At 41.1% G+C, this 24,999-nt stretch overlaps 1 protein-coding gene across 1 annotated transcript in view; it reads left to right on the top strand.

Moving 5' to 3' along the window:
* Window positions 1–24,177, top strand: part of LOC133640880 (zinc finger protein 658B-like) — a 119,598-nt gene extending 95,421 nt beyond the window's left edge. The window contains exons 3-4 of the mRNA XM_062034562.1: window positions 10,600–10,750; window positions 21,196–24,177. Coding sequence (XP_061890546.1) covers window positions 10,600–10,750; window positions 21,196–23,480 — 2,436 coding nt within the window. The 3' untranslated portion in view covers window positions 23,481–24,177. The remainder of the gene's footprint in view (window positions 1–10,599; window positions 10,751–21,195) is intronic.
* Window positions 24,178–24,999: the final 822 nt, after the last annotated feature.

The raw sequence follows: 24,999 nt of genomic DNA, 5'->3' as shown, positions 1-24,999 counted from the left end.
AAATAAATAAATAAGACAAAAAAAAGTTGCATTGCAGAAATTGACCAACAAATATAACCATACCTCAAATAAGTTGCACAACAGGCTGATTAGTTGCCTGCAAGCCTAAATAAACAATGTCCATTGTTTTTCTGACGCACCCGTTAATGTCCTCTTCAACGTAATTTTGGCCTGAAACGTCTTCCATACAAAGTCATCTTCCACTAACCTGTGGGAGCGATGCGTTCGTCGTAAAAGTCCTGGGCTTTTTGTGGAGACTCAAAGTACAAGTTTTCATTTCTGAAGGATACCTGGAGACGGGCGGGGTGCAGCAAGCGAAATTTAATTCCTTTCAGGTAGAGCGCATTTTTGACGGGGTTGAAAGCAGCTCGTTTCTTGGCCAAAGTAGGGCTGATGTCCGGGTAAACTCTCAGCTCGGTGCCGCGGTAATCCAATTTATGTTGTCTGGCCCATCTGAGGACTTTTTCTTTCTCCTGGAAACGGAGGAATTTAACAATGAAAGTCCGCGGTTTTCCGGCGCCAGCATCCAATGGTCTGGGACCGAGGGAGCGGTGAGCTCTCTCTATCTCCGGTGGGCTGCTGAAGACATCAGGACCCGCTATCGCCATTAGCAAGTCAGACGCAAATTTGGTCGGATCTTGCTCCTTCTCGCTTCCCTCTGGGATGTTGATAATCCTCAAATTAGAGCGGCGAGACCGGTTTTCGAGGTCGTCCACTCGTTCCAGGAGCACCGTAGTTTGGGACTGCAGAGACTTCACAGCGGCTTCCATCTCGGTGAGTTTTTCAAAGTTTTCACCCACTGTAACTTCGGTTCTAGTCAGCCGGCTGTTAAATGACGTCACCTGTTGTCCTAATAAATCGACTGACTGCTTCAGGGACTCAGTCGACTGTTGAATCAAAAAAGCCATATCAGCCTTGAAGCTATCGCGCTGTTTATTGAGGAGAGCCTCGATGTCGTTCTTGGTGACTGGGTCAGATTGACCCTCGAATTCGGCTCTCTTGTCTTCCGACCCTGAAGCTGCTGCTGCGGCCGCCATGTTAGCTAGTTTAGCCGAGACGCTCGCTGCTCGAGTTATTGCTATTGCCGATTTTGTCTTCGAGCTGCTCATCACGTCGCAATAGCCACACTATCTCGCACAAAAAAGGGTGCGTCAGCCAGGAAAAAATACCGTGAAGTAGTTAGACTTTTAAAGAGTAAATGAAAAGTTTGGTCGGAGTCCTCCTCTCACACGTCTGCCCTCTACCTCATCCGGTCACCCCCCTTTTCCTTTTGTTGTATCTTCCACACCAGCATACATGCAAAATAGTTCCAGTTTTGTAAACAGTAAGGAAGTGGTGTGAAAACATTTATCTGGTACATGCCTATAACAAAGTACATGTGTGTAACACCAAGGCACATGAAAGTACATGTGTGTAACACCAAGGTACATGCCTATATCAAAGTACATGTGTGTAACACCAAGGTACATGCCTATATCAAAGTACATGTGTGTAACACCAAGGTACATGCCTATATCAAAGTGTATGTATCTAACACCAAGGTACATGCCTATTTCAAAGTACATGTTTATCATGCAAGGTACCTTCAGGACCAGTTAACTTTAAAGGCCTACTGAAATGATTTTTTAAAATTTAAACGGGAATAGCAGATCCATTCTATGTGTCATACTTGATCATTTCGCGATATTGCCGTATTTTTGCTGAAAGGATTTAGTAGAGAACAACGACGATAAAGTTCGCAACTTTTGGTCGCTGATAAAAAAAAAAGCCTTGCCTATACCGGAAGTAGCGTGACGTCACAAGAGGTAGGACTCCTCACAATTCCCCGTTGTTTACAATGGAGCGAGAGAGATTCGGACCGAGAAAGCGACGACTACCCCATTAATTTGAGCGAGGATGAAAGATTCGTGGATGAGGAATGTGAGAGTGAATGACTAGAGTACAGTGCAGTGTATCTTTTTTCGCTCTGACCGTAACTTAGGTACAAGGTCTCATTGGATTCCACACTCTCTCCTTTTTCTATTGTGGATCACGGATTTGTATTTTAAACCACCTCGGATACTATATCCTCTTGAAAATGACAGTCGAGAACGCGAAATGGACATTCACAGTGACTTTTATCTCCACGACAATACATCGTTGAAGCTCTTTAGCTACGGAGCTAATGTGATAGCATCAGGCTCCAATGCAGATAGAAACAAAATTTAAAAAAACCCTGACTGGAAGTATAGACAGAAGATCAACAATACTATTAAACCATGAACATGTAAATACACGGTTAATAATTTCCAGCTTGGCAAAGCTTAACAATGATGTTGCTAACGAGCCATTGAAGCTAACTTAGCTACAGAGCGGCGGCGGGCGTTGTAGCTTTCGACGACACCCCGGCCGCCATCAGAGTCGGCAAGAAACATATATTTCCCCAAAGTTACGTACGTGACATGCACATAGCGACACGCACGTACGGGCAAGCGATCAAATGCTTGGAAGCCAAAGCTGTACTCACCGTAGTGCGTCTGTTATCCTGCTCAAACACAACACAACCTCCTGGTGTTGGTGTTGCTGTAGTCCGCCGCTAATACACCGATCGCACCTACAACTTTCTTATTTGCAGTCTCCATTGTCCATTAAACAAATTGCAAAAGATTCACCAACACAGATGTCCAGAATACTGTGGAATTGTTCGATGAACACAGAGCAGTTTGTATGGTGACACATTGGGTCCTTCGTCGCGCCGTCGATCGCTGAAACGCAGGTGAGCACGGCTGTTGATGAGCAGATGAGGGCTGGCTGGCGTAGGTGGAGCGCTAATGTTTTTATCATAGTTCTGTGAGGTCCGGTTGCTAAGTTGCTAAATTAGCCTTAGCGTCGTTAGCAACAGCATTGTTAAGCCTTACCAGGCTGAGAATTTTTAACCGTGTAGTTACATGTACATGGTTTAATAGTATTGTTGATCTTCTGTCTATCCTTCCAGTCAGGGATTTATTTATTTTGTTTCTATCTTCATTTGAGAACGATGCTATCACGTTAGCTCAGTAGCTAAGTGTGTCACCGATGTATTGTCGTGGGGATAAAAGTCACTTTAAATGTCCATTTCGCGTTCTCGACTCTCATTTTCAAGAGGATATAGTATCCGAGGTGGTTTGAAATACAAATCCGTGATCCATAATAGAAAAAGGAGAGAGTGTGGAATCCAATGAGCCAGCTTGTACCTAAGTTACGGTCAGAGCGAAAAAAGATACGTCCATCACTGCCTCATCTAGTCCTTCACTGTAACGTTCCTCATCTACGAATCTTTCATCCTCGCTCAAATTAATGGGGTAATCGTCACTTTCTCGGTCCGAATCTCTCTCGCTCTATTGTAAACAACGGAAAATTGTGAGGAATACTAGCTCCTGTGACGTCACGCTACTTCCGGTACAGGCAAGGCTTTTTTTAATCAGCGAGCAAAAGTTGCGAACTTTATCGTCGATTTTCTCTACTAAATCCTTTCAGCAAAAATATGGCAATATCGCGAAATGATCAAGTATGACACATAGAATGGATCTGCTATTCCCGTTTAAATTTTAAAAAATTCATTTCAGTAGGCCTTTAAATGTGATTTAGAAAAATTTGCAATTTTGACTAATAAAACAAAGCTGGGTTTTTTTTCTTTCAAACTGTCATTGCTCAAAACATAATATTGAATCAAAATCAACGTTATTATGAATTATTGACCTATCCAAGGTTCCCATTACTTCACATCAAATATTACACTAAGAAAAATATTTTTGGTGGAAGATTTTGCAAATTTGGTAAATAAATAACCCCAAAATGTATATTTTGTTGTTTTCTTACTGTACCGAAAATTAACCGAACCGTGACCTCTAAACCGAGGTACGTACCGAACCGAAATTTTTGTGTACCGTTACACCCCTATAAAATACTGAACAGATGTTTACTTTATCCCAATAAACATCTGTTCAGTATTTTAACATAAAATAGTTTGATTGTGAGGCATTAAAAGCCACAAAATGCATCATTCCAATGGTCAAATCAACATCAGAACCCAACATTGATTAAACGTCGTCAAAAAGCATGTTGTTTCAACGTTGTATTTGTGTTGTAGAATAATGATTGGGAAATGACCACATTTCAATGGTCAAATCAACGTCACAACCTGACATTGAATAAACGTTGTCAAAAAGCATGTTGTTTCAACGTTGTATTTGTGTTGTAGAGTAATGATTGGGAAATTACCAAATTTCAATGTTAAATCAACGTCCCAACCCAACATTGTCAAAAAGCATGTTGTTTCAATGTTGTAGAATATTGGTTGGGAAATGACCAAATTTCAACGGTCAAATCAACGTCACAACCTGACATTGAATAAACGTTGTCAAAAAGCATGTTGTTTCAACGTTGTATTTTTGTTGTAGAATATTGGTTTGGAAATGACCAAAATTCAATGTCAAATCAACGTCCCAACCCAACATTGTCAAAAAGCATGTTTCAATGTTGTAGAATATTGGTTGGGAAATGACCAAATTTCAATGTTAAATCAACGTCCCAACCATTGATTCTAATGTGTTGATCAAATCCGCGTCTCTTTGTTAGCAGCTAACAAGCTAAGCTAACTAGCATGCTAAGCTAACTAGCGCGCTAAAACAACTAGCAAGCTAAGCGGGCCTAATAATGTCCAAAGTTGAGTGAGACGAGTGGAGTTTATCCTGACACGGAGGATGAATAAAGTGTAGTTAGTAGCGATGTGAGGAGATGTGCCGAGGCTTAGAAGCGTGTGTGGAGTAAAGGAGGACTTTGCTGCAAAGCGCATATCCTCCACGCATGCGTCACTTAGGGGCGGGGCCACAGAGTCATAGTGATGGGCAAGTCATGAACGAACCGTTCAAAATGTATGTTTTCATGGTGCCCACACAAAAAACATGGCAACAAATGATATTTCCAAATATATCAACCGTATTTGACTTTTAATCAGGTATATATAAAAATAATGAAAAAGTATTGTTTTTAATGCACTTATTTTCGCTGTTTTTATTTGCCATATGTGTTTCATAGTGTTGTATGCTCATGATTCATTATCTAACCACAAAGATGGACCACTATTTCTAAGAACTGGCTGTTGGCTTGCCTTACACAGTCCTACAGAACATGTGATTTCCTATTCCAGCAGATACTATACTTGAAATTACAAACAACCGAACGCCTGATTGTAGAACATTTTGTCATCTAGTTATCAACAATTTTAGCATCTTTAGTTCATTATCATCCATTATACAGATGTGCATACAAATGTGAGTTTTGTGGAAGAAATGTAAGTAACATGAAGGAAGAAAATAAGCTTGATCTCCTCTGTAAAATGATTTTGTGCATAATCTCTCAAATCTCCTGTTTTCATTTTGAAGTTTACACAAAGATGAGGATGAAAGTAAAAAGTGGGACGTGCTTTTGAAGAAGGAATAAACATTTGCAAGTCATTTCTCAGTGTGGTGGTTTTGATAAGACAGAAAATATTGTTTGACTCAGAAATGATTTCAGTCCTTCATGTTGACGTTACCAGTTCACCTCCAAGGACTAGATGTGTCATCACAAGTCCTTCAGCAATGATGAATGTAGATATTATCAATCACAGGGAAGGTATTTATTATTATTTTTAGGTACTATGCCTCTTCGTTTTAGCTGGAAAAGGGCAGGAATAGCCTACATCTTCCTCCAGAAGAGAACATGTCTGTGACCTCTCAGATGATCCAGAAACTGGAACCTCCCACTAGGGGTGTTGCTAAGCATAAAGCTCGACTAGGACACAGCCCCCACTATGACAACTTTGGACCCCTCCAAAACACACACACACACACACACACACACACACACACACACACACACACACACACACACACACACACACACACACACACACACACACACACACACACACACACACACACACACACACACACACACACACGTTTGTCTCTACTTCAAGGGAAATAATTATGACATGTAGTCTCTTCTCAAGGTTAGGGCTTCAAGGATAGGGCTATCACTTCTGCATTCCGAAGTCCAAATTAGGGCCTCTTCCCTATGAGGAGTGATCCAGCCCACCTGTGAATGTCAAAATAAGGGGCCTTATCTTATTATGTGCTCAAACTGAAAAACTACTATTTACTTAAACTTGGTTCTTTGCTTTCTCCAGGGTGAATATAAACCTTCACCATAAGCAAAACATAATATGAGTTAATTAGTTCACTTCAGTATCTAATGGTGCATCAGAATTGGTGTTTTGTAGGAAGAATGTTGTTCCTCTTTTGCATCGGCCTTGTGTGTCCTCACCCAGCCAGTCTCTGGTAAACAATGTCCCATCATGCTGACATCCACTGAATGTGAGGGCTCATAAAACACCACATAAACATACATAGGCCAGCCCCTGGGGTCGACTTCCCAAGGATGCTGAGTGTCTCCTATCTTGGGGAGTTGTGAAGAAGTTGTAACGGACAGGCCACTGACGGCCAAGTGGGGGGGTCAGTATTTTGGTGAGCAACAGGGCCCCAAAATTGTAAACTGACTGACACTGTGTAAGAGAGACATGGCACCATCTGTGTCCTAATTAATACGATGACATACAGCGATTTTCAAGGTCCAACTTTCAGACAAGGGTCGATGACATCAAATGGAAGTATACATCTGACCTGGCTCCTCACAGGAACTGCAGTCTTGTTCTAGTACTTTGAATAAAGTTCTCCTAGGACTGTCGATTAGTCCGCCCCACCCTCACAGTTTCCCATTGTTTACAATGCAGCGAGAGAGATTCGGACCGAGAAAGCGACGATTACCCCATTAATTTGAGCGAGGATGAAAGATTCGTGGATGAGGAAAGTGAGAGTGAAGGACTAGAGTGTAGTGCAGGACGTATCTTTTTTCGCTCTGACCGTAACTTAGGTACAAGGGTTCATTGGATTCCACACTTTCTCCTTTTTCTATTGTGGATCACGGATTTGTATTTTAAACCACCTCGGATACTATATCCTCTTGAAAATGAGAGTCGAGAACGCGAAATGGACATTCACAGTGACTTTTATCTCCACGACAATACATCGGTGAAGCTCTTTAGCTACTGAGCTAACGTGATAGCATCGGGCTCAAATGCAGATAAAAACAAAATAAATAAACCCCTGACTGGAAGGATAGACAGAAGATCAACAATACTATTAAACCATGGACATGTAACTACACGGTTAATAATTCCCAGCTTGGCGAAGCTTAACAATGCTGTTGCTAACGACGCCATTGAAGCTAACTTAGCAACGGGACCTCACAGAGCTATGATAAAAACATTAGCGCTCCACCTACGCCAACCAGCCCTCATCTGCTCATCAACACCCGTGCTCACCTGCGTTCCAGCGATCGACGATGCGGTCGGCGGCCCGGAGACGTAGGAAGTCAAGGTGAGGTCGCCGGCTAGCGCGTCTGCTATCCAACAAATCTTCCTGGTTGTGTTGCTGTAGTCCGCCGCTAATACACCGATCCCACCTACAACTTTCTTCTTTGCAGTCTCCATTGTTCATTAAACAAATTGCAAAAGATTCACCAACACAGATGTCCAGAATACTGTGGAATTATGAGATGAAAACAGAGCTGTTTTGTGTTGGATTCAATGGGCTCCGAATACTTCCGTTTCACTGGCGACGTCACTCGCATACGTCATCATACAAAGACTTTTTCAACGGGAAGTTTAGCGGGAAATTTAAAAGTGCACTTTATAAGTTAACCCGGCCGTATTGGCATGTGTTGCAATGTTAAGATTTCATCATTGATATATAAACTATCAGACTGCGTGGTCGGTAGTAGTGGCTTTCAGTAGGCCTTTAAAGATTCATCTTCAAGTATTTTTTCTGACATGTTTATGCTGTATTGCTTTGTTTCTTCTGCCTGTCTCACTTTGCTAGATGCATCATATTCAGACTAATGTCTCGCCTTACTTAGAGTGTGTTTACTTTTTTTAACTAAGAGTTTCCCGCTTATCTCCAACCCTTCCCCCATGCATTCCTGAGCTAAGATAAAATGTGTGTGCCTCACCGACACTCTCCTGTAAACGGACAACTTGTGTCTTTTGAAGCCTCCAATAAATACTAAAAAAAAAAAGAATTCTCTGAACATTTCTTATTAAATAGATTATTAAATTGTAAAACAACAGACACTTTGCTTGTCCTCAAGATGATGTTCCCCGGGAAGTCCTGTGGGGAGGTCTCAGAGAGTATGGGGTATCGGACCGTCTGATTTTGGCGGTCCGCTCCCTGTATGATCCGTGTCAGAGCTTGGTCCACATTGCCGACAGTAAGTTGGACCTGTATCTAGTGAGGGTTGGACTCTGCCAAAACTGCCCTTTGTCACCGATTATGTTCATAACTTTTATGGACAGAAGTTCTAGGCGCAGTCAAGGCGTTGAGGGGATCCGGTTTGGTGGCTGCAGGATTAGGTCTCTGCTTTCTGCAGAGGATGTGGTCCTGATGGCTTCATCTGGCCAGGATCTTTAGCTCTCACTGGATCGGTTCGCAGCCGAGTGTGAAGCGACTGGGATGAGAATAAGCACCTCCAAGTTCGAGTCCATGGTTCTCGCCCGGGAAAGGGTGGAGTGCCATCTCCAAGTTGGGGAGGAGATCTTGCCCCATTCGGAGGAGTTCAAGTACCTAGGAGTCTTGTTCACGAGTGAGGGAAGAGTGGATCGTGAGATCAACAGGTGGATCGGTGCGGCATCTTCAGTAATGTGGACGCTGTATCAATCCGTTGTGGTGAAGAAGGCAAAGATCTCAATTTACCGGTCGATCTTCGTTTCCATCCTCACCTATGGTCATGAGCTTTGGGTTATGATTGAAAGGACAAGATCACGGGTACAAGCGGCCGAAATGAGTGGGGCTCTCCCTTAGAGATAGGGTGAGAAGCTCTGTCATCCGAGAGGAGCTCAAAGTAAAGCCGCTGCTCCTCCACATCGAGGAGACAGATGAAGTGGTTTGGGCATCTGGTCATGATGCCACCCGAACGCCTCCCTAGGGAGGTGTTTCGGGCACGTCCGACCGGCAGGAGGCCACGGGGAAGACCCAGGACACTTTGGGAAGACTATGTCTCCCAGCTGGCCTGGGAACGCCTCGGGATCCCCCGGGAGGAGCTGGATGAGGTGGCTGGGAGAGTGAAGTCTGGGCTTCTCTGCTTAGGCTGCTGCCCCCGCGACCCGACCTCGGATAAGCAGAAGAAAATGGATGAATGGATGGATGGGCTGCAATGGTTGTGTTCTCTCGGATGCAGAATTGTACACCTTTCCTGATTGTCAGCTCCCAGACAGTGGTCGAGGAGCGCAGGGGAGACATTCCCTCCAGGGCCGATGTATCGTCGGGGGTAACACCCTCCACTTTACCTGGCAGTGGGTCCTACAGTTCCGTTGTTGGGTCGGAATGACGACCCAACAGTTGTCGATTCGTTGCAATTCTGTCACTTTATTTATGTTTTCCACAAAGCCAACCGGACATCCACTAAGCTACTAACGCTCCTGCACATTAACTGCTTCCACTCCCTCACCTCACTTGCCCACTCACTTACTCAGTCACTCACCTCACATACTGCCATTCTTAAAGGAGCACACACACTCTGGATGACAAATAAAACATAATTATACTCCAGCATAGTAATAAACATTAACATTTCCATACAGACATACAGTTCCATATACATTCAATATAACTGAAAGGATGCAGCATGACTAGTAGGAGTCAATATAAGGGGAATGCAATAATGTAGCTTGTAGTGCAAATGCAAGAATGTTTCAGTCCATGTGTTTAGTGCACACACTACAGTCGAGCCAAACAGCCCTCCAAAAATATCCAACACTCAGGCTACAATTTTTGAGGAGAACCAATTATCATTTTAAAGTATAATGGTAGCTGAGTTCCCTGTAATAACTCCAAACACTCACAGAAAAATACACCAATTGCATTTTACGCCATAGTGCATACAATAACTATTGTCAAGTTGTTGTTTTTTAAGTAAAGAACAATGCTATTAGCTTCAACAGCTTATACAGTAAATTCGATAAGTGCATTAAAAACAGTACTAGTTAATTATTTTCATATTTTTCTGATTGAAAGTCGAATACAGTTTATATACTTGAAAGATCATTTGTTGCCATGTTTGTGTGGGCACCATGAAAACATACATTTAGAATGAATCGTTCATGACTTGCCCATCACTATGACACGTTGGCCCCGCCCCTAAGTGACGCATGCGTGGAGGATATGCGCTTTGCAGCAAAGTCCTCCTTTACTCCACACACGCTTCTAAGCCTCGGCACATCTCCTCACATCGCTACTAACTACACTTTATTCATCCTCCGTGTCAGGATAAACTCCACTCGTCTCAGTCAACTTTGGAGATTATTAGGCCCGCTTAGCTTGCTAGTTGTTTTAGCGCGCTAGTTAGCTTAGCATGCTAGTTAGCTTAGCTTGTTAGTTGTTTTAGCGCGCTAGTTAGCTCAGCATGCTAGTTAGCTTAGCTTGTTAGCTGCTAACAAAGAGACGCGGATTCGATCAACACATCGCTTAGTTAAGATCAAGTGTGAGTGTAAAGTGTTGTGATTGTGTGAAAATGTGCGAAAGAACGATAGCAGAGTACGAGGAGGAACTTTCTCGGACAAAAGAAGAAAACAAGAGACTACGTCAACTACTGGAGGCTGTTTTCAAGAAACCTCAAGTTGTGTTACACAGAACAGGTTTGTTTACTTCTTACTCTCACATGTTTACTAACTTTATATTCCATCGTGAACATGACGTGTTAGACTAATTTTGATTAATAGGTGTACTCAGACACATGATTGTTATTGTGTTATTAATGTGATAATCAGACAGCAGTCATTTCCATTAGATAATGTTCAAATATAGGTGATTTGGCACACTTATAATTAAAATAACAAAAATAATGTTGTTTTTCATCAGATATGTACTAGTATTGTATATGTGGATGGGGGCCCTGCTTTGGAAATAATTTGTACCCCTTTCAGAGATCACATTTAGTTCCACTTCAAACATTCACATGATCCACAATGAGATGAGATGGTATAACGTGAACAGTTCTGGAACTTTCTAACTCGGGGGGGAAACGGGATCTCGTTGGAAGCGCGATGTATGAGCAGACGCCGTTTGGGTATAACAAAATGGTGTCTGCCAATGTAGTTTACAATGTCACTACGTCAAACTTTTTTCACCAAGTACCACCTCAGAAAATACTTGGATTTCCAAGTACCACCATCATGAACAGCATTAAAATACAGTAGCATAGTAGGCCTTAATTATTCATTAAAAACAAGGAAGACACGTTATACCATACCATACCAACGTTATTTAACAAGCATATTTAATATTTTTAGTTACTGTAACATTACACACAGTTTGAACAGTAACACTGTGTTTGCATGTAGGAAAATAAAACACTGTACTTAAATAATGAAATGATATTTGGCGTACCACTAGGTGATGCCTGCGTACCACTAGTGGTACACGAACCACAGTTTTAGAATCCCTGCACGGTTGGTTCAGGAAGACTTGATCAATGCACGCGTGCACAAAGACAACGTCACTTCCTTTTTACTTGTTTTACGTCAGTTATGTTCCTGCATGTTGTCATTACCATAGTTTTCTTTTTTGTCATTTTTACTTGAATAACAATGTCACATAAAAGATGACATACTGATCATTTAAAAATAAGTAAGTGGATTGTTAAAAAAAAAAAAAATCAACATTTAAATAATAAATCACATGATGTGAGTCAGTGGCGCCCCCTTACGTCATTCATTGCAATGACAGAAGAGTGAAAGTGATTGAAATTGTGGCCATAATACTCCCTGATTTTTTACATCTACCCCTTGTTCATGTTTATATTTTGTTCCCTTTTACTCCTTTGTAAGCTAGTTTTTATACAAAACATTAATAAAATATTCAAATATCACAGAATGTGACGTTTCAAAAGCACCTTTGTAAAAACAATTGTAAGTCCAGGAAGTGACGTAGTCTTCCGGTACCTATGGAGTAGTGACATTGACCACCACCACCGGAATATGTTTTATTTATTTCATGACAGCACGTCCCCTAAACGTTAAAACATCATGGACACGATTGAACACAGCATCCAGCAGTGGAAACGTGGCTTTATTTACTATCAAGTTCCTATTTTTAATTGTTGAAATGAAATCAGCAGTGACGGGCTAGTTGTTTTGATAGCGGCTAAATTAGCATGTCGCGATATTTGTACACGGGATCACGTCTGCGCCGAGTGGATGCGCAGAGGGTTGAAACAGCGCTTGTGTCTTCTTCCTTACGTTTACTTGAACATCATTATCCAGCACCATCTGCTGGTCACATTGTGTACCACAGTCACTTGAACTGCATGTCATGACACCTACTAACTCGTATGTCACTCAAAAGTGCAGATTTTAACCATTGGAATCATTTCTATAGTTTGAAAACATCCAGCAGGCAGCATTTAAATGTTAATTATGTTGTATTATCCCCAGGTAGCAAAGTTAATTGCCTTTTTTGTGCTGTTTTGCAAGACCCGAGTCACGTGACTTTAAACCTGACACCTCATTGGCTGCTTCTGAGACAGGCTCCATGGTTTTAGTCTTTTAACGGAAGTGAGTCTTGCTTTTTGAAGCAGCACAATTTTCAGCGCTGCATTTTTTTTAACTGAATTTTTATGTACTGAATTTTCAACTAACTGCATCGTTTCGGATCAAAAAGCATTCTAAAATAAATAAATAAATAAAAGATCATTCCTGAATCCAAATACACAAAAACAGGTACCAACAAGAAAGAAAAGTAGGTTTTGTATTATAGGATCCCAACCTAAGAGGGGTTTTGAGACAAGAAAAAAATTAAAAGCCTTGAAACTAATATAAGAAAAGTCCAATTAAATCTCCAATTTAAAAAAAACCAACATTGAAATAAAGTGCGCTGGTTTAAGAGGACACGTTTAAATGTCAGCAGCAACATGAAAATAACTGACCTTTAACTATGGTGTTTTTATAGGTGAACATGATTATAGGACATACACACAATAAACATGATTATAGGACATAGGAGTTAACACAACTCGTCTACTTCTCATTGTTTATGAACTGGACTAACATAGTAAACCGGAAGTGTCCAAACTAATGACATTAGTTTGGACACTTCCGGTTTACGACGTTAGTCCAGTTTATGAGACAATGAGAGTCAGACAAGTTGTGTTAGCTCTTACAAGCCTTGGAAAAGATAAGTCTTTTTACAATAAAAAATAAAAGTCCAGTGCAAGACAAAGCAAGATCAACAACAATAAAGAGCCTAAATGGATTCATCTGCTTTGGGACTTTATTAGAACGTCCTGGATTGGTTGTTAGTTGTCTGCCAAGCTGTACAACCTCATCACATATAGTGAGGGCAGAGCGGTAAAAAGACTAAAAGCCCAGCGGGCTTCACAGAGACATAACGCAGCATTCTCTTCAACATCCAGTGGTAAACAGCACACCATGGAGCATTCAAAAGAAGACGTAAGCGAACATGAAAGAAGTTCAAGATCGTCACATTCATCTCACTCAAGTCGGATGACGTCAGTGAGCGTTGCTGCTGCAAAAGCACGTGCTAAAGCAGAAAGTGCACGTGTTAAAGGCCTACTGAAAGCCACTACTAGCGACCACGCAGTCTGATAGTTTATATATCAATGATGAAATCTTAACATTGCAACACATGCCAATACGGCCGGGTTAACTTATAAAGTGCAGTTTTAAATCTCCCGCTAAACTTCCGGTTGAAAACGTCTATGTATGATGACGTATGCGCGTGACGTGACTAGTTAAACAAAAGTATTCGGAGCCCATTGAATCCAATACAAAACCGCTCTGTTTTCATTTCATAATTCCACAGTATTCTGGACATCTGTGTTGGTGAATCTTTTGCAATTTGTTTAATGAACAATAGAGACTGCAAAGAAGAAAGTTGTAGGTGGGATCGGTGTATTAGCGGCGGACTACAGCAACACAACCAGGAAGACTTTGTTGGATAGCAGACGCGCTAGCCGACGCTAGCAAGTTCGCTCTAGCCGCCGACCGCACGGATGATCGGGTGAAGTCCTTCGTCCTTCCGTCGATCGCTGGAACGCAGGTGAGCACGGGTGTTGATGTGCAGATGAGGGCTGGCTGGTGTAGGTGGAGCACTAATGTTTTTATCATAGCTCCGTGAGGTCCCGTTGCTAAGTTAGCTTCAATGGCGTCGTTAGCAACAGCATTTTTAAGCTTCGCCAAGCTGGAAAGCATTAACCGTGTATTTACATGTACATGGTTTAATAGTATTGTTGATTTTATGTCTATCCTTCCAGTCAGTGGTTTATTTATTTTGTTTCTATCTGCAGTTAAGCCCAATGCTATCACGTTAGCTCCGTAGCTAAAGTGTTTCACCGATGTATTGTCGTGGAGATAAAAGTCACTGTGAATGTCCATTTCGCGTTCTCGACTCTCATTTTCAAGAGGATATAGTATCCGAGGTGGTTTAAAATACAAATCCGTGATCCACAATAGAAAAAGGAGAAAGTGTGGAATCCAATGAACCCTTGTACCTAAGTTACGGTCAGAGCGAAAAAAGATACGTCCTGCATTGCACTGTAGTCCTTCACTCTCACTTTCCTCATCCACAAATCTTTCATCCTCGCTGAAATTAATGGGGTAATCGTCGCTTTTTCGGTCCGAATCTCTCTCGCTGCATTGTAAACCTCTGGTGACGTCACGCTACTTCCGGTACAGGCAAGGCTTTTTATTATCAGCGAGCAAAAGTTGCGAACTTTATCGTCGATGTTCTCTACTAAATCCTTTCAGCAAAAATATGGCAATATCGCGAAATGATCAAGTATGACACTTAGAATGAATCTGCTATCCCCGTTTAAATAAAAAACATTCATTTCAGTAGGCCTTTAAACTTTCCTTTGCACAAAAAGAAGCAGAAATGCTAAAACAGCAAGCGGAAATACAAGCTAATCTGCTCCTGTTAAAATCAGCAAAAGCCGCTGAAGCAGCAGCAGCTGAAGCACATGTTTTAGACATATCAGCTCAAGAAGAAAGTGATATCCAAAGAAGCCAATTTGAATTTAATATGCCAGTACTAAGCCCAGTAGAACGCACTAAAGAGTTTGTGGAGCAACTGTCAGAGGCATCTCATGGCCAACACTCACTCCATTCTTGAAATCAGCCAATACTGACTGACCTCTTCCTCAGCGCGCCAGCAGACAATGGACAACCATGAAGATGTTAAGGTCAACACAACGGCTAATAAACAAGAGATGGATAATGTAAAGTACCATGTGCCCAATTACCTACCTGTCCAGCACCACAAACAACCACATCGGGGAGACGTGGGGACTCCACCGCTTCGTATTACTGCAAGTCCATCAAAAGACACCTTCACAAGGAATGATGCAACTCAAAGGATAGATTCTTCATATCAAAAATCATTCCACCATACCCAGCCTCGTCACTTTTCCGCACACGGAGCAACTTCCTTCGACAATCGGGGTGCATCAGACCTGGCTAAATACCTAATGCGTAAAGAGATGGTTAGCTCTGGTCTTCTCAAGTTTGATGACCAACCACAAAATTACTGTGCCTGGAAGGCATCATTCATGGGCTCCACAAGGGACCTAGATCTCAGTGCACGCCAGGAATTGGATATGCTGGCTAAATGGCTTGGACCTCAATCAGCAGAACAAGCTAAGAGATTAAGAGTTGTGTACATACATAATGCAGAAGCTGGGTTCGAAATGGTGTGGCAGAGGCTAGAGGAGTCATACGGTGCACCTGAAATAATTGAGCATGCTTTACTTAAAAAACTTGAGAACTTCCCAAATATCTCAAACACAGACAACCAAAGACTGAGAGAGTTCGGGGACCTTCTTCTTGAGTTGGACGCAGCAAAGTCAAATGAACTCTTACCCGGTCTTCTTCATCTTGACACAGCTCATGGCATTAGTCCCATCCTGATCAAGCTACCATATCGTCTCCAAGAAAAATGGGTTAGTGCAGGCTCAGCATACAAAAGGGACAAAAAGGTGGCTTATCCACCATTTCACTTCTTTGTGAACTTCATTATGGAAGAAGCTAGGATCCGCAATGATCCCAGCTTTGCATGTGTCACCAGTGGTAACGTAACTAATGCTAGACAAGAACGACTTCAACTGAATTACAGGACACCAGTGTCCGTAAAGAAAACTGAAGTGGCGACAGTACTTGAAGCTAAGTACAACTTCCAAGAAAATAAATCTGAAGACCCAGATAAAATATGTCCCATCCACAATAAGCCTCACCCTCTACGTAAATGCCGTGGCTTCCGAAACAAACCACTCGAAGAAAGAAAGGCTTATCTGAAAGAGCAACACATCCGTTATCGATGTTGCGCATCTACGAGACACATGGCGAAGGATTGTGAAAAAGCCGTGCAATGTAAAGAGCGTGACAGCACTAGGCACATAACAGCGCTTCACCCTGGTCCACCACCAAATAACAGAGAACTCCCCAGTGAAGGAAGATCAAGGCGGGGAGAATAATGAAGATCTCATCCCATCAGTGACATCAAAGTGTACTGAGATCTATGGCAATTCAGTGACTCCAAAATCCTGTTCCAAAATGTGTTTAGTCAGAGCATACCCTGCTGGCCAAAGAGAGAAGGCTGTCAAAATGTTTGCAGTCCTGGATGAGCAAAGTAACCGATCCCTAGCTAAAACAGATTTCTTCAATCTCTTCGGCATCAAATCAGATTCAGCACCATACACACTGAGGACATGTTCTGGAGTAATGGAGACAGCAGGAAGACGTGCATGCAACTTCATTATAGAGTCATTGGACATGCAAACCACAGTACCTCTCCCCACACTTATAGAATGGGACATGATGCCCGATGACAGATCGGCGATCCCATCACCAGAGATTATTCAGCATCATCATCATCTAGCTCCACTGGCAGGAAAGATATCAGCAGTTGACCCCAATGCAGCAATTTTGCTTTTACTCGGAAGAGAAATCATCCAAGTGCATAAAGTAAGGGAGCAGTACAATGGACCTGACGAGGCACCTTATGCACAACGTCTTGACCTAAGGTGGGTCATAGTCGGGGAAGTATGTCTTGGAGGAGCTCATAAGCCAGCAAACATCAACGTCTTCAGGACTAATAGAAACATTTCTAAGTCCATGTTCTCTGTCGGTGAAAAGTTCAGCAGCCCTAATCCGTGCCATGGTCTGCAACCCCCCAAACATCTGGAGGAGATGGACAACCTCGGCAGCCAAGTTTTTGAAAAAGCTAAGAATGATAATAAACCAGGTTTGTCTCCTGATGGTCAAGCATTCCTTGACATTATGAACAGAGAAGTATACAAAGATGAGTCAAAGACTTGGGTTGCCCCGTTACCCTTTCGATCACCTCGTCGCCACCTCTCAAACAATCGGGAGCAAGCATCAAAGCGTCGTTCATCCCTTTATCATACGCAGAAGAGAGGCGTCATATCTGCACCGCCAGGAGACTTCAATGTGAAAGACATCCACTCAAGACAATGGCGGCAAGTCCAACTTCTCTCTGATAGATTCTGGAAGCGATGGAAACAAGAATACCTGTCAACCATACAACCTAGGAGAAAATGGTATGCAGAAAGGCCTAACCTGCAAGTTGGAGACCTAGTACTACTGAAAGACGGCCAGGTGAGAAGAAATGAATGGCCCACTGGACTCATGGTCAAGTCTATCAACAGCCATGACAACAAAGTAAGAAAAGTCGACGTCAAGATCATCCGACAAGGTACTCCAAGAATCTACACTAGACCTGTATCAGAGGTCGTGTTGCTCCTTCGTAAAGAGACTGTATAGTGGTATAAAACATTATACCAGGTGGGGAGTGTTGTGCCCGTTTGATTGAGGACTATTACTGACACCTTGTGGCGATGGGAAATGCTGCGCGTCATTAGTTTTGGCACTTCCGGTTTACGACGTTAGTCCAGTTTATGAGACAATGAGAGTCAGACAAGTTGTGTTAGCTCTTACAAGCCTTGGAAAAGATAAGTCTTTTTACAATAAAAAATAAAAGTCCAGTGCAAGACAAAGCAAGATCAACAACAATAAAGAGCCTAAATGGATTCATCTGCTTTGGAACTTTATGAGAACGTCCTGGATTGGTTGTTAGCTGTCTGCCAAGCTGTACAACCTCATCACATATAGTGAGGGCAAAGCAACATACACACAAACATTATTTTTATGTCTTGCCTCTTGGTGAGGGTGGTCGCATTTTTCCCTGCTCCTCCTCCTTCCCGCTTGCTTTCTTGTGTCCTTGTCTTTGTCCGAACTTTTTGAAGCCTCTTTTCTTGAGCTGTCCTCAAATCTAAACATCAAAATGAATTTGATCAACTGGACTCTCGACGCAATTGACACAGTCTTTTCGACAAGGAAAAGAGGTTCGGGGGAGCCTGGCTGCCCTGATGGAACCATTGCTGCGGGGTACGTGAGAGATTCCTGGAATACTTGGAGAATCATGTGCCTCTCAGTCCTTTCCATCGAGGACGTGGAAGACATCTACCTATTTGGAGCTGTGATCGCAGGGCATTTGCTGATTGGGCTGGGCATTGCTCTGGTGTATCGTCAAATTCGGAAGACGATGGCAGCCACTCAAGGGGCCAACAGGCTGTTCAACGCAATGGAAGGAATGGGTCGTGCTGTGGGATCACAGACTGGAGCGATTGCTGATTTGAATCGCAAGGTAGATTCCATCTTGATGAAGTTAGAGAAAGAATAAATTGGAATTGTCAGAGCCAGCATACAGAGCAGGAATGTCATTGTTTTGACTGCTCGAAGAAAAAACAACATCTTAATCTACGATTTGACTCCCTTGAATGGCCTTGAGGAACAGGCTGTTTGAAAACACTCCCCTGAGGACTCCTCAAAGATGGACGCTTTTGACCTTTCCCTTTTTTTTCAAAAGCACCTGGGTCGGACTCTTGAACTCTTGAACTCTTGGGGCCGGCCTCGGCCCATAAAGACAATTCCAACATCTCACCCAAGTTAATTGGGCATACATGCACGCACACACCCCTCCCCAAATCAACGCCTTCACCACTGCTTAATTCCTCCGGGGTTGTGGGGGCTGAGTAGCGCTCAACAGCAGCTGCCGGCCTCCAAAGTCCTGTTGGATGACTCTGTTGCGAGTTGTTGTGATTACATGTACCATGTTTATGTGTGCCATGCTATGTGAGGTTTTTTCCTCGGACTCAGTCTGGACCATTCCTGAGGGTCCAGCCTCAGACTGATATTTTTTTTTACTCTCCCCCCCTTCCCCAATGTCACCTTTTTCCCACCTTTTTAAGGAGCGCCCTAAGTGGCTGATCCGTTGGCGGTCCCGTCTTGTCTCCCTGTAACGTATGTCTGCTCTTAGCGGGATTGTGCCGAAAATGTAATTTCAGTTCTTATGTGTCTTGTACATGTTAAGAATGGACAAATAAAGCTCTGAATTATAGGACATACACACAAACATTATTGTAGGACATACACACAATAAACATGATTACAGGATATACAAACAATAAACATTATTATAAACAAACATTATTTTCTTTCGAGGCAGGGGCTCCAAAGCATCCATGCATATATATATATATATATATATATATATATATATATATATATATATATATATATATATATATATATATATATATATATATATATATATATATATATATATATGTGTGTATATATATATATATATATATGTATATATATATATACATATATATATGTATATATGTATATATATATATATATATATATATATGGATGCTGTATCGGGACAGATCCATTAAGAGTTAGAGCAGAAATATGTCATGTCAAACATATAACACCTTTGTGACATGAAAAAAACACAATTAAATCATGGCGTTTACTTTTTGATATTAATATAAAACTCAAAGCAGTTTGGCTAATGAAGATGAAGTCTAATAAACAAGCTTTTTCTTCTACAACAACGCCTCCTTGTAGTTCAGTGCAACAGTTTGGCCAACAAAAATAAAGACTAGTGACACCTCTCACATCGAATACACAATCTTCACAGCCAGCGTTCAATTCAATGAGATGACAAAACATTTGAGCTAGTATTGATGTTAATTGAACACTGATACAGTTTGCAGTTAAATAAAGGAGAAGTGAACATCCCAGTAAAAAAAAAAAATTACTTTATAAACAAGTTGTGACAACGTTCACGACACATCACCTGCTGCATGTTTCCTCACCTCATTAACTCTCAGTCACAGCAGCTGATGGACAATGTATTGAGAAAATAAAAGCAACATCAAATAGTTTTTTCCTTCGCTGTATACTTTTAGTGTGGGAACAAGTGTCTCCAATATTGTTCACACCTGTCTCCATCTAAACACAGCAGTGCGCTCTTAAACATACGACGGGAAGCGAGGGAAAATTACATTAACCCAAGCGCTTGGCTCCGTTTACTCCGAGGGCAAATCACCGTACCAAAGTCTGTGTAGCTTGTCCGCCATGATTATCAAGCCAAACAACGCTAGTGCACATGTGCCTGACTTTGTGTTGCCTAAAATGTATTAATAAATGACAATTTGCTGTAATTGAAACCATTTACGTACCACTTACCATCGGGAAATTCCCAAAGTCGTGTGGACATATGTGTATATATATATACATATATGTATATATATATACTGTATATTTATGTATATATGTTCAGTTTAACATTCCAGTTGTGATTGATTGAATGTCCTGAGAATTATACTGGACATTCTTTTGTAATTGCCACAAAATAACATGTAGTATTTTGTTAATTTCTTGCCAAAGATATTTTTATTTTATAGATATTTTCAAAGCAGAATATTGTCCTTAGGGCCCTCTGGCACCTCATGGGGGACCCGTAAAATCTGTGCCTCTTAAGACGTCACTGTTGGCTTGGTACGCTCATGTTACTTCTCAACTAGTCAAAGTTGATGCTAATCGACCTGTTTCTTCTCCTTTTTACTGAATGTCAAAGCAAAAGTGAGTCCACAAATAACCGAATCGTAAAGCAGAATCGAAAATGAAATCTGAATTGGTAAATTCTTATCTATTTCGATCCCAGCATGTGTTTGTCTTCTTGTGTCCTGCAGACGTCTGTGAATTATATCGTCCACCTGAGCAGCAGGAGGGGTCCTCCAGTATGGAGCAGAAGAGGTCACAGAACCTCCACGTGAAAGAAGAGGAGCCACAGCCCCCCCACTTAAAAGATGAAGAGGAAGAGTCACAGACTCCTCACATTGAGAATATACAGTCCCTTCACGTAAAAGAGGAACCGGAGGATCCGCAGCCCTCCTACGTCAAAGAGGAAGAAAAACAGCGGCTGTCCCCCCACTTCATAGAGGAAGACAAGAGACACCTCATCAGTGTGAAGAGTGAAGATGATGAGGTCAAAGGTGAAAGTGAGGAGAAGAGAGAGGCGGAGCCTCCAAGCAGCAGCTCAACTCAACACATGACAACAGAAGCTGATGGAGACCACTGTGGAGGATCACAAGCAGACAAGCTCTTAGCTCCACTATCAGATAGTGAGGACACAACGTCACACTCTCCTGACACTGATGATGAAGACTCTAAAGATGATAAGACATGTCACACTGACAACACACACTTCACATGTTCTCACTGTGACAAAACTTTTAAATCTCCTAGTAAATTGAAAATACACATGAGAACACACACTGGAGAAAAACCTTTTTTCTGCTCAGAATGTGGTAAAAGTTTTGCAGTAAGTCAAACTTTAAAAGTACACATGAGAACACACACTGGAGAAAAACCTTTTTCCTGCTCAGAATGTGGTAAAAGTTTTGCAGTAAGTCAAACTTTAAAAGTACACATGAGAACACACACTGGAGAAAAACCTTTTACATGTTCAATCTGCGGTAAAGATTTTACTGATAGGCACAATTTGAAAAGACACAAGAGAAAACACACTGGAGAAAAACCTTTTTCCTGCTCAGAATGTGGTAAAAGTTTTGCAGTAAGTCAAACTTTAAAAGTACACATGAGAACACACACTGGAGAAAAACCTTTTTCCTGCTCAGAATGTGATAAAAGTTTTGCAGTAAGTCAAACTTTAAAAGTACACATGAGAACACACACTGGAGAAAAACCTTTTACATGTTCAATCTGCGGTAAAGATTTTACTGATAGGCACAATTTGAAAAGACACAAGAGAAAACACACTGGAGAAAAACCTTTTTCCTGCTCAGAATGTGGTAAAAGTTTTGCAGTAAGTCAAACTTTAAAAGTACACATGAGGACACACACTGGAGAAAAACCTTTTTCATGTTCAATCTGCGGTAAAGATTTTACTGATAGGCACGATTTGAAAAGACACATGAGAAAACACACTGGAGAAAAACCTTTTTCCTGCTCAGAATGTGGTAAACGTTTTACAGTAAGTAAAAGTTTAAAAGTACACATGAGAACACACACTGGAGAAAAACCTTTTTCCTGCTCAGAATGTGGTAAAAGTTTTGCAGTAAATCAAAGTTTAAAAGAACACATGACAACACACACTGGAGAAAAACCTTTTTCGTGTTCAATCTGCGGTAAAGATTTTACTCACAGGCCCAATTTCAAAGCACACATGAGAATACACACAGGAGAAAAACCTTTTTCCTGCTCAGAATGTGGTAAAAGTTTTGCAGTAAATCAAAGTTTAAAAGAACACATGAGAAAACACACTGGTGAAAAACCTTTTTCGTGTTCAGTCTGCGGTAAAGATTTTACTCACAGTTCCAATTTCAAAGCACACATGAGAAAACACACAGGAGAAAAACCTTTTTCCTGCTCAGAATGTGGTAAAAGTTTTGCAGTAAATCAAAGTTTAAAAGAACACATGAGAAAACACACTGGTGAAAAACCTTTTTCGTGTTCAGTCTGCGGTAAAGATTTTACTCACAGTTCCAATTTCAAAGCACACATGAGAAAACACACAGGAGAAAAACCTTTTTCCTGCTCAGAATGTGGTAAAAGTTTTGCAGTAAATCAAAGTTTAAAAGAACACATGAGAATACACACTGGTGAAAAACCTTTTTCGTGTTCAGTCTGCGGTAAAGATTTTACTCACAGTTCCAGTTTCAACGCACACATGAGAATACACACTGGAGAAAAACCTTTTTCCTGCTCAGAATGTGGTAAAAGTTTTGTAAAAAATGTAAGTTTAAAAGTACACATGAGAACACACACTGGTGAAAAACCATACTCCTGTTCAAGCTGCAACAAAACCTTCCGTTACCTAAAAACTCTTACAGCACACATGAGAACACAAACAGGAGAGAAAGTGTTGAGTTGCAGTGTGTGTGGTGAAAGATTCTCTTCTAAGTACCAGTGTAAGAAACACAAGTGTGCTGGTGAGAACAGCAGCAGCAAATGAAGACGCAGGATTTAAAATCAACTTTCTAACAACATCAGCACATATAACATGTGTGACATCATTGTTGTGTGTGTAACACAATCTTGTTAATATGATTCTAACATTTATAGATTAGACACTTCAGATTAGTGCTTTTATTTCAGTCAAGTACATGAGTTAATATACACATTTGTGTACTTTAAAATGAACAGAACAATTTGACTGAAAAGGTGAGAATAAACACTACATAAAATATGTTACATACAATAAACATTTTAAGTGTAGATATTCATAGTTCACTTTCATACTTATTCATAAGTGTTTTATATATGTTTTTTGAAATAATGAAGGGTTACATATTTTATTTTCTAATTATAGATGATTCCATAGATGAACTCCTTTATATGATATACATATTTGTTTTACATGTGTTCATACCTTTGCTTTTGAGTACACATAAATCCCTCTTAGTTCATATTTACTGGTTCACATCTGAAACAACTTCTGGACCACGTCTGGAAGCATATTATTATTTACTTTTTAAATCATTAGAGCAGTTGTGTTTTATACAAGATCATTTACTTTTAAAATGTGTGACTTTATGAATCATTTGTTGGGTCTCTATAATCCATTCTATTAATTATCTTTATTACTCTCTTGTGTAATATGAATATTGTTGTGTGATTGTTTTATATGTATGTCCCCAGACATTTATGCAATAAACAATGTATGCTTCAACTAAAGTTGGGTACAATAAATGTAGTTAATATCTGTGGGTATGTATTTTATTCTATTTATTATAATAGTCAATTTTTTAAATGTTTTCTTTATATGACTTACATGTAGTTTCCAGGTTACTTCATTATCTAGACTAACTCAGCCTGGAGGATGTGTGTAATGTTGAGATGTATTGGAGATGACTTGGTTTGTTTGGATGTTGTCAACCTGTCAATTGTCAGATCTCGCAAGAGAAACAAGCAACCAGTTAGGTTGGGTTGATATCAGCATACTTCAGTCATCAACAATTATACCATCTGAAAAAAGGACATTGTAACAGTGTAGGTCTGACTTGGTAGGATATGTACAGCGAGCAGTGAACATTAGTGAGCTCAGAAAGCATAAGAACAAGTATATACATTTGATTATTTACAATTCCGGGGAGGTGGTATGTGGTGGGGGGAGGGTGTTAGGCTAGGGTTTTAGCTGCTTGGAGGTGTTCTTTTAGTGAGGTTTTGAAGGAGGATAGAGATTCACTTTCTTTTACACCTGTTGGGAGTGCATTCCATATTGATGTGGCATAGAAGGAGAATGAGTTAAGACCTTGTTAGATCGGAATCTGGGTTTAACGTGGTTTGTTGAGCTCCCCCTGGTGTTGTGGTTATGGCGGTCATTTACGTTAAGGAAGTAGTTTGACATGTACTTCGGTATCAGGGAGGTGTAGCAAATTTTATAGACTAAGCTCAGTGCAAGTTGTTTTACTCTGTCCTCCACCCTGAGCCAGCCCACTTTGGAGAAGTGGGTAGGAGTGAGGTGTGATCTG

This window comes from Entelurus aequoreus, linkage group LG23, assembly GCF_033978785.1.
Source record: "Entelurus aequoreus isolate RoL-2023_Sb linkage group LG23, RoL_Eaeq_v1.1, whole genome shotgun sequence".
NCBI classification, from domain to species: Eukaryota; Metazoa; Chordata; class Actinopteri; order Syngnathiformes; family Syngnathidae; genus Entelurus; species Entelurus aequoreus.
Note: the sequence above shows the minus strand (reverse complement) of the source record. Positions and strands in the feature narration are given on the sequence as shown.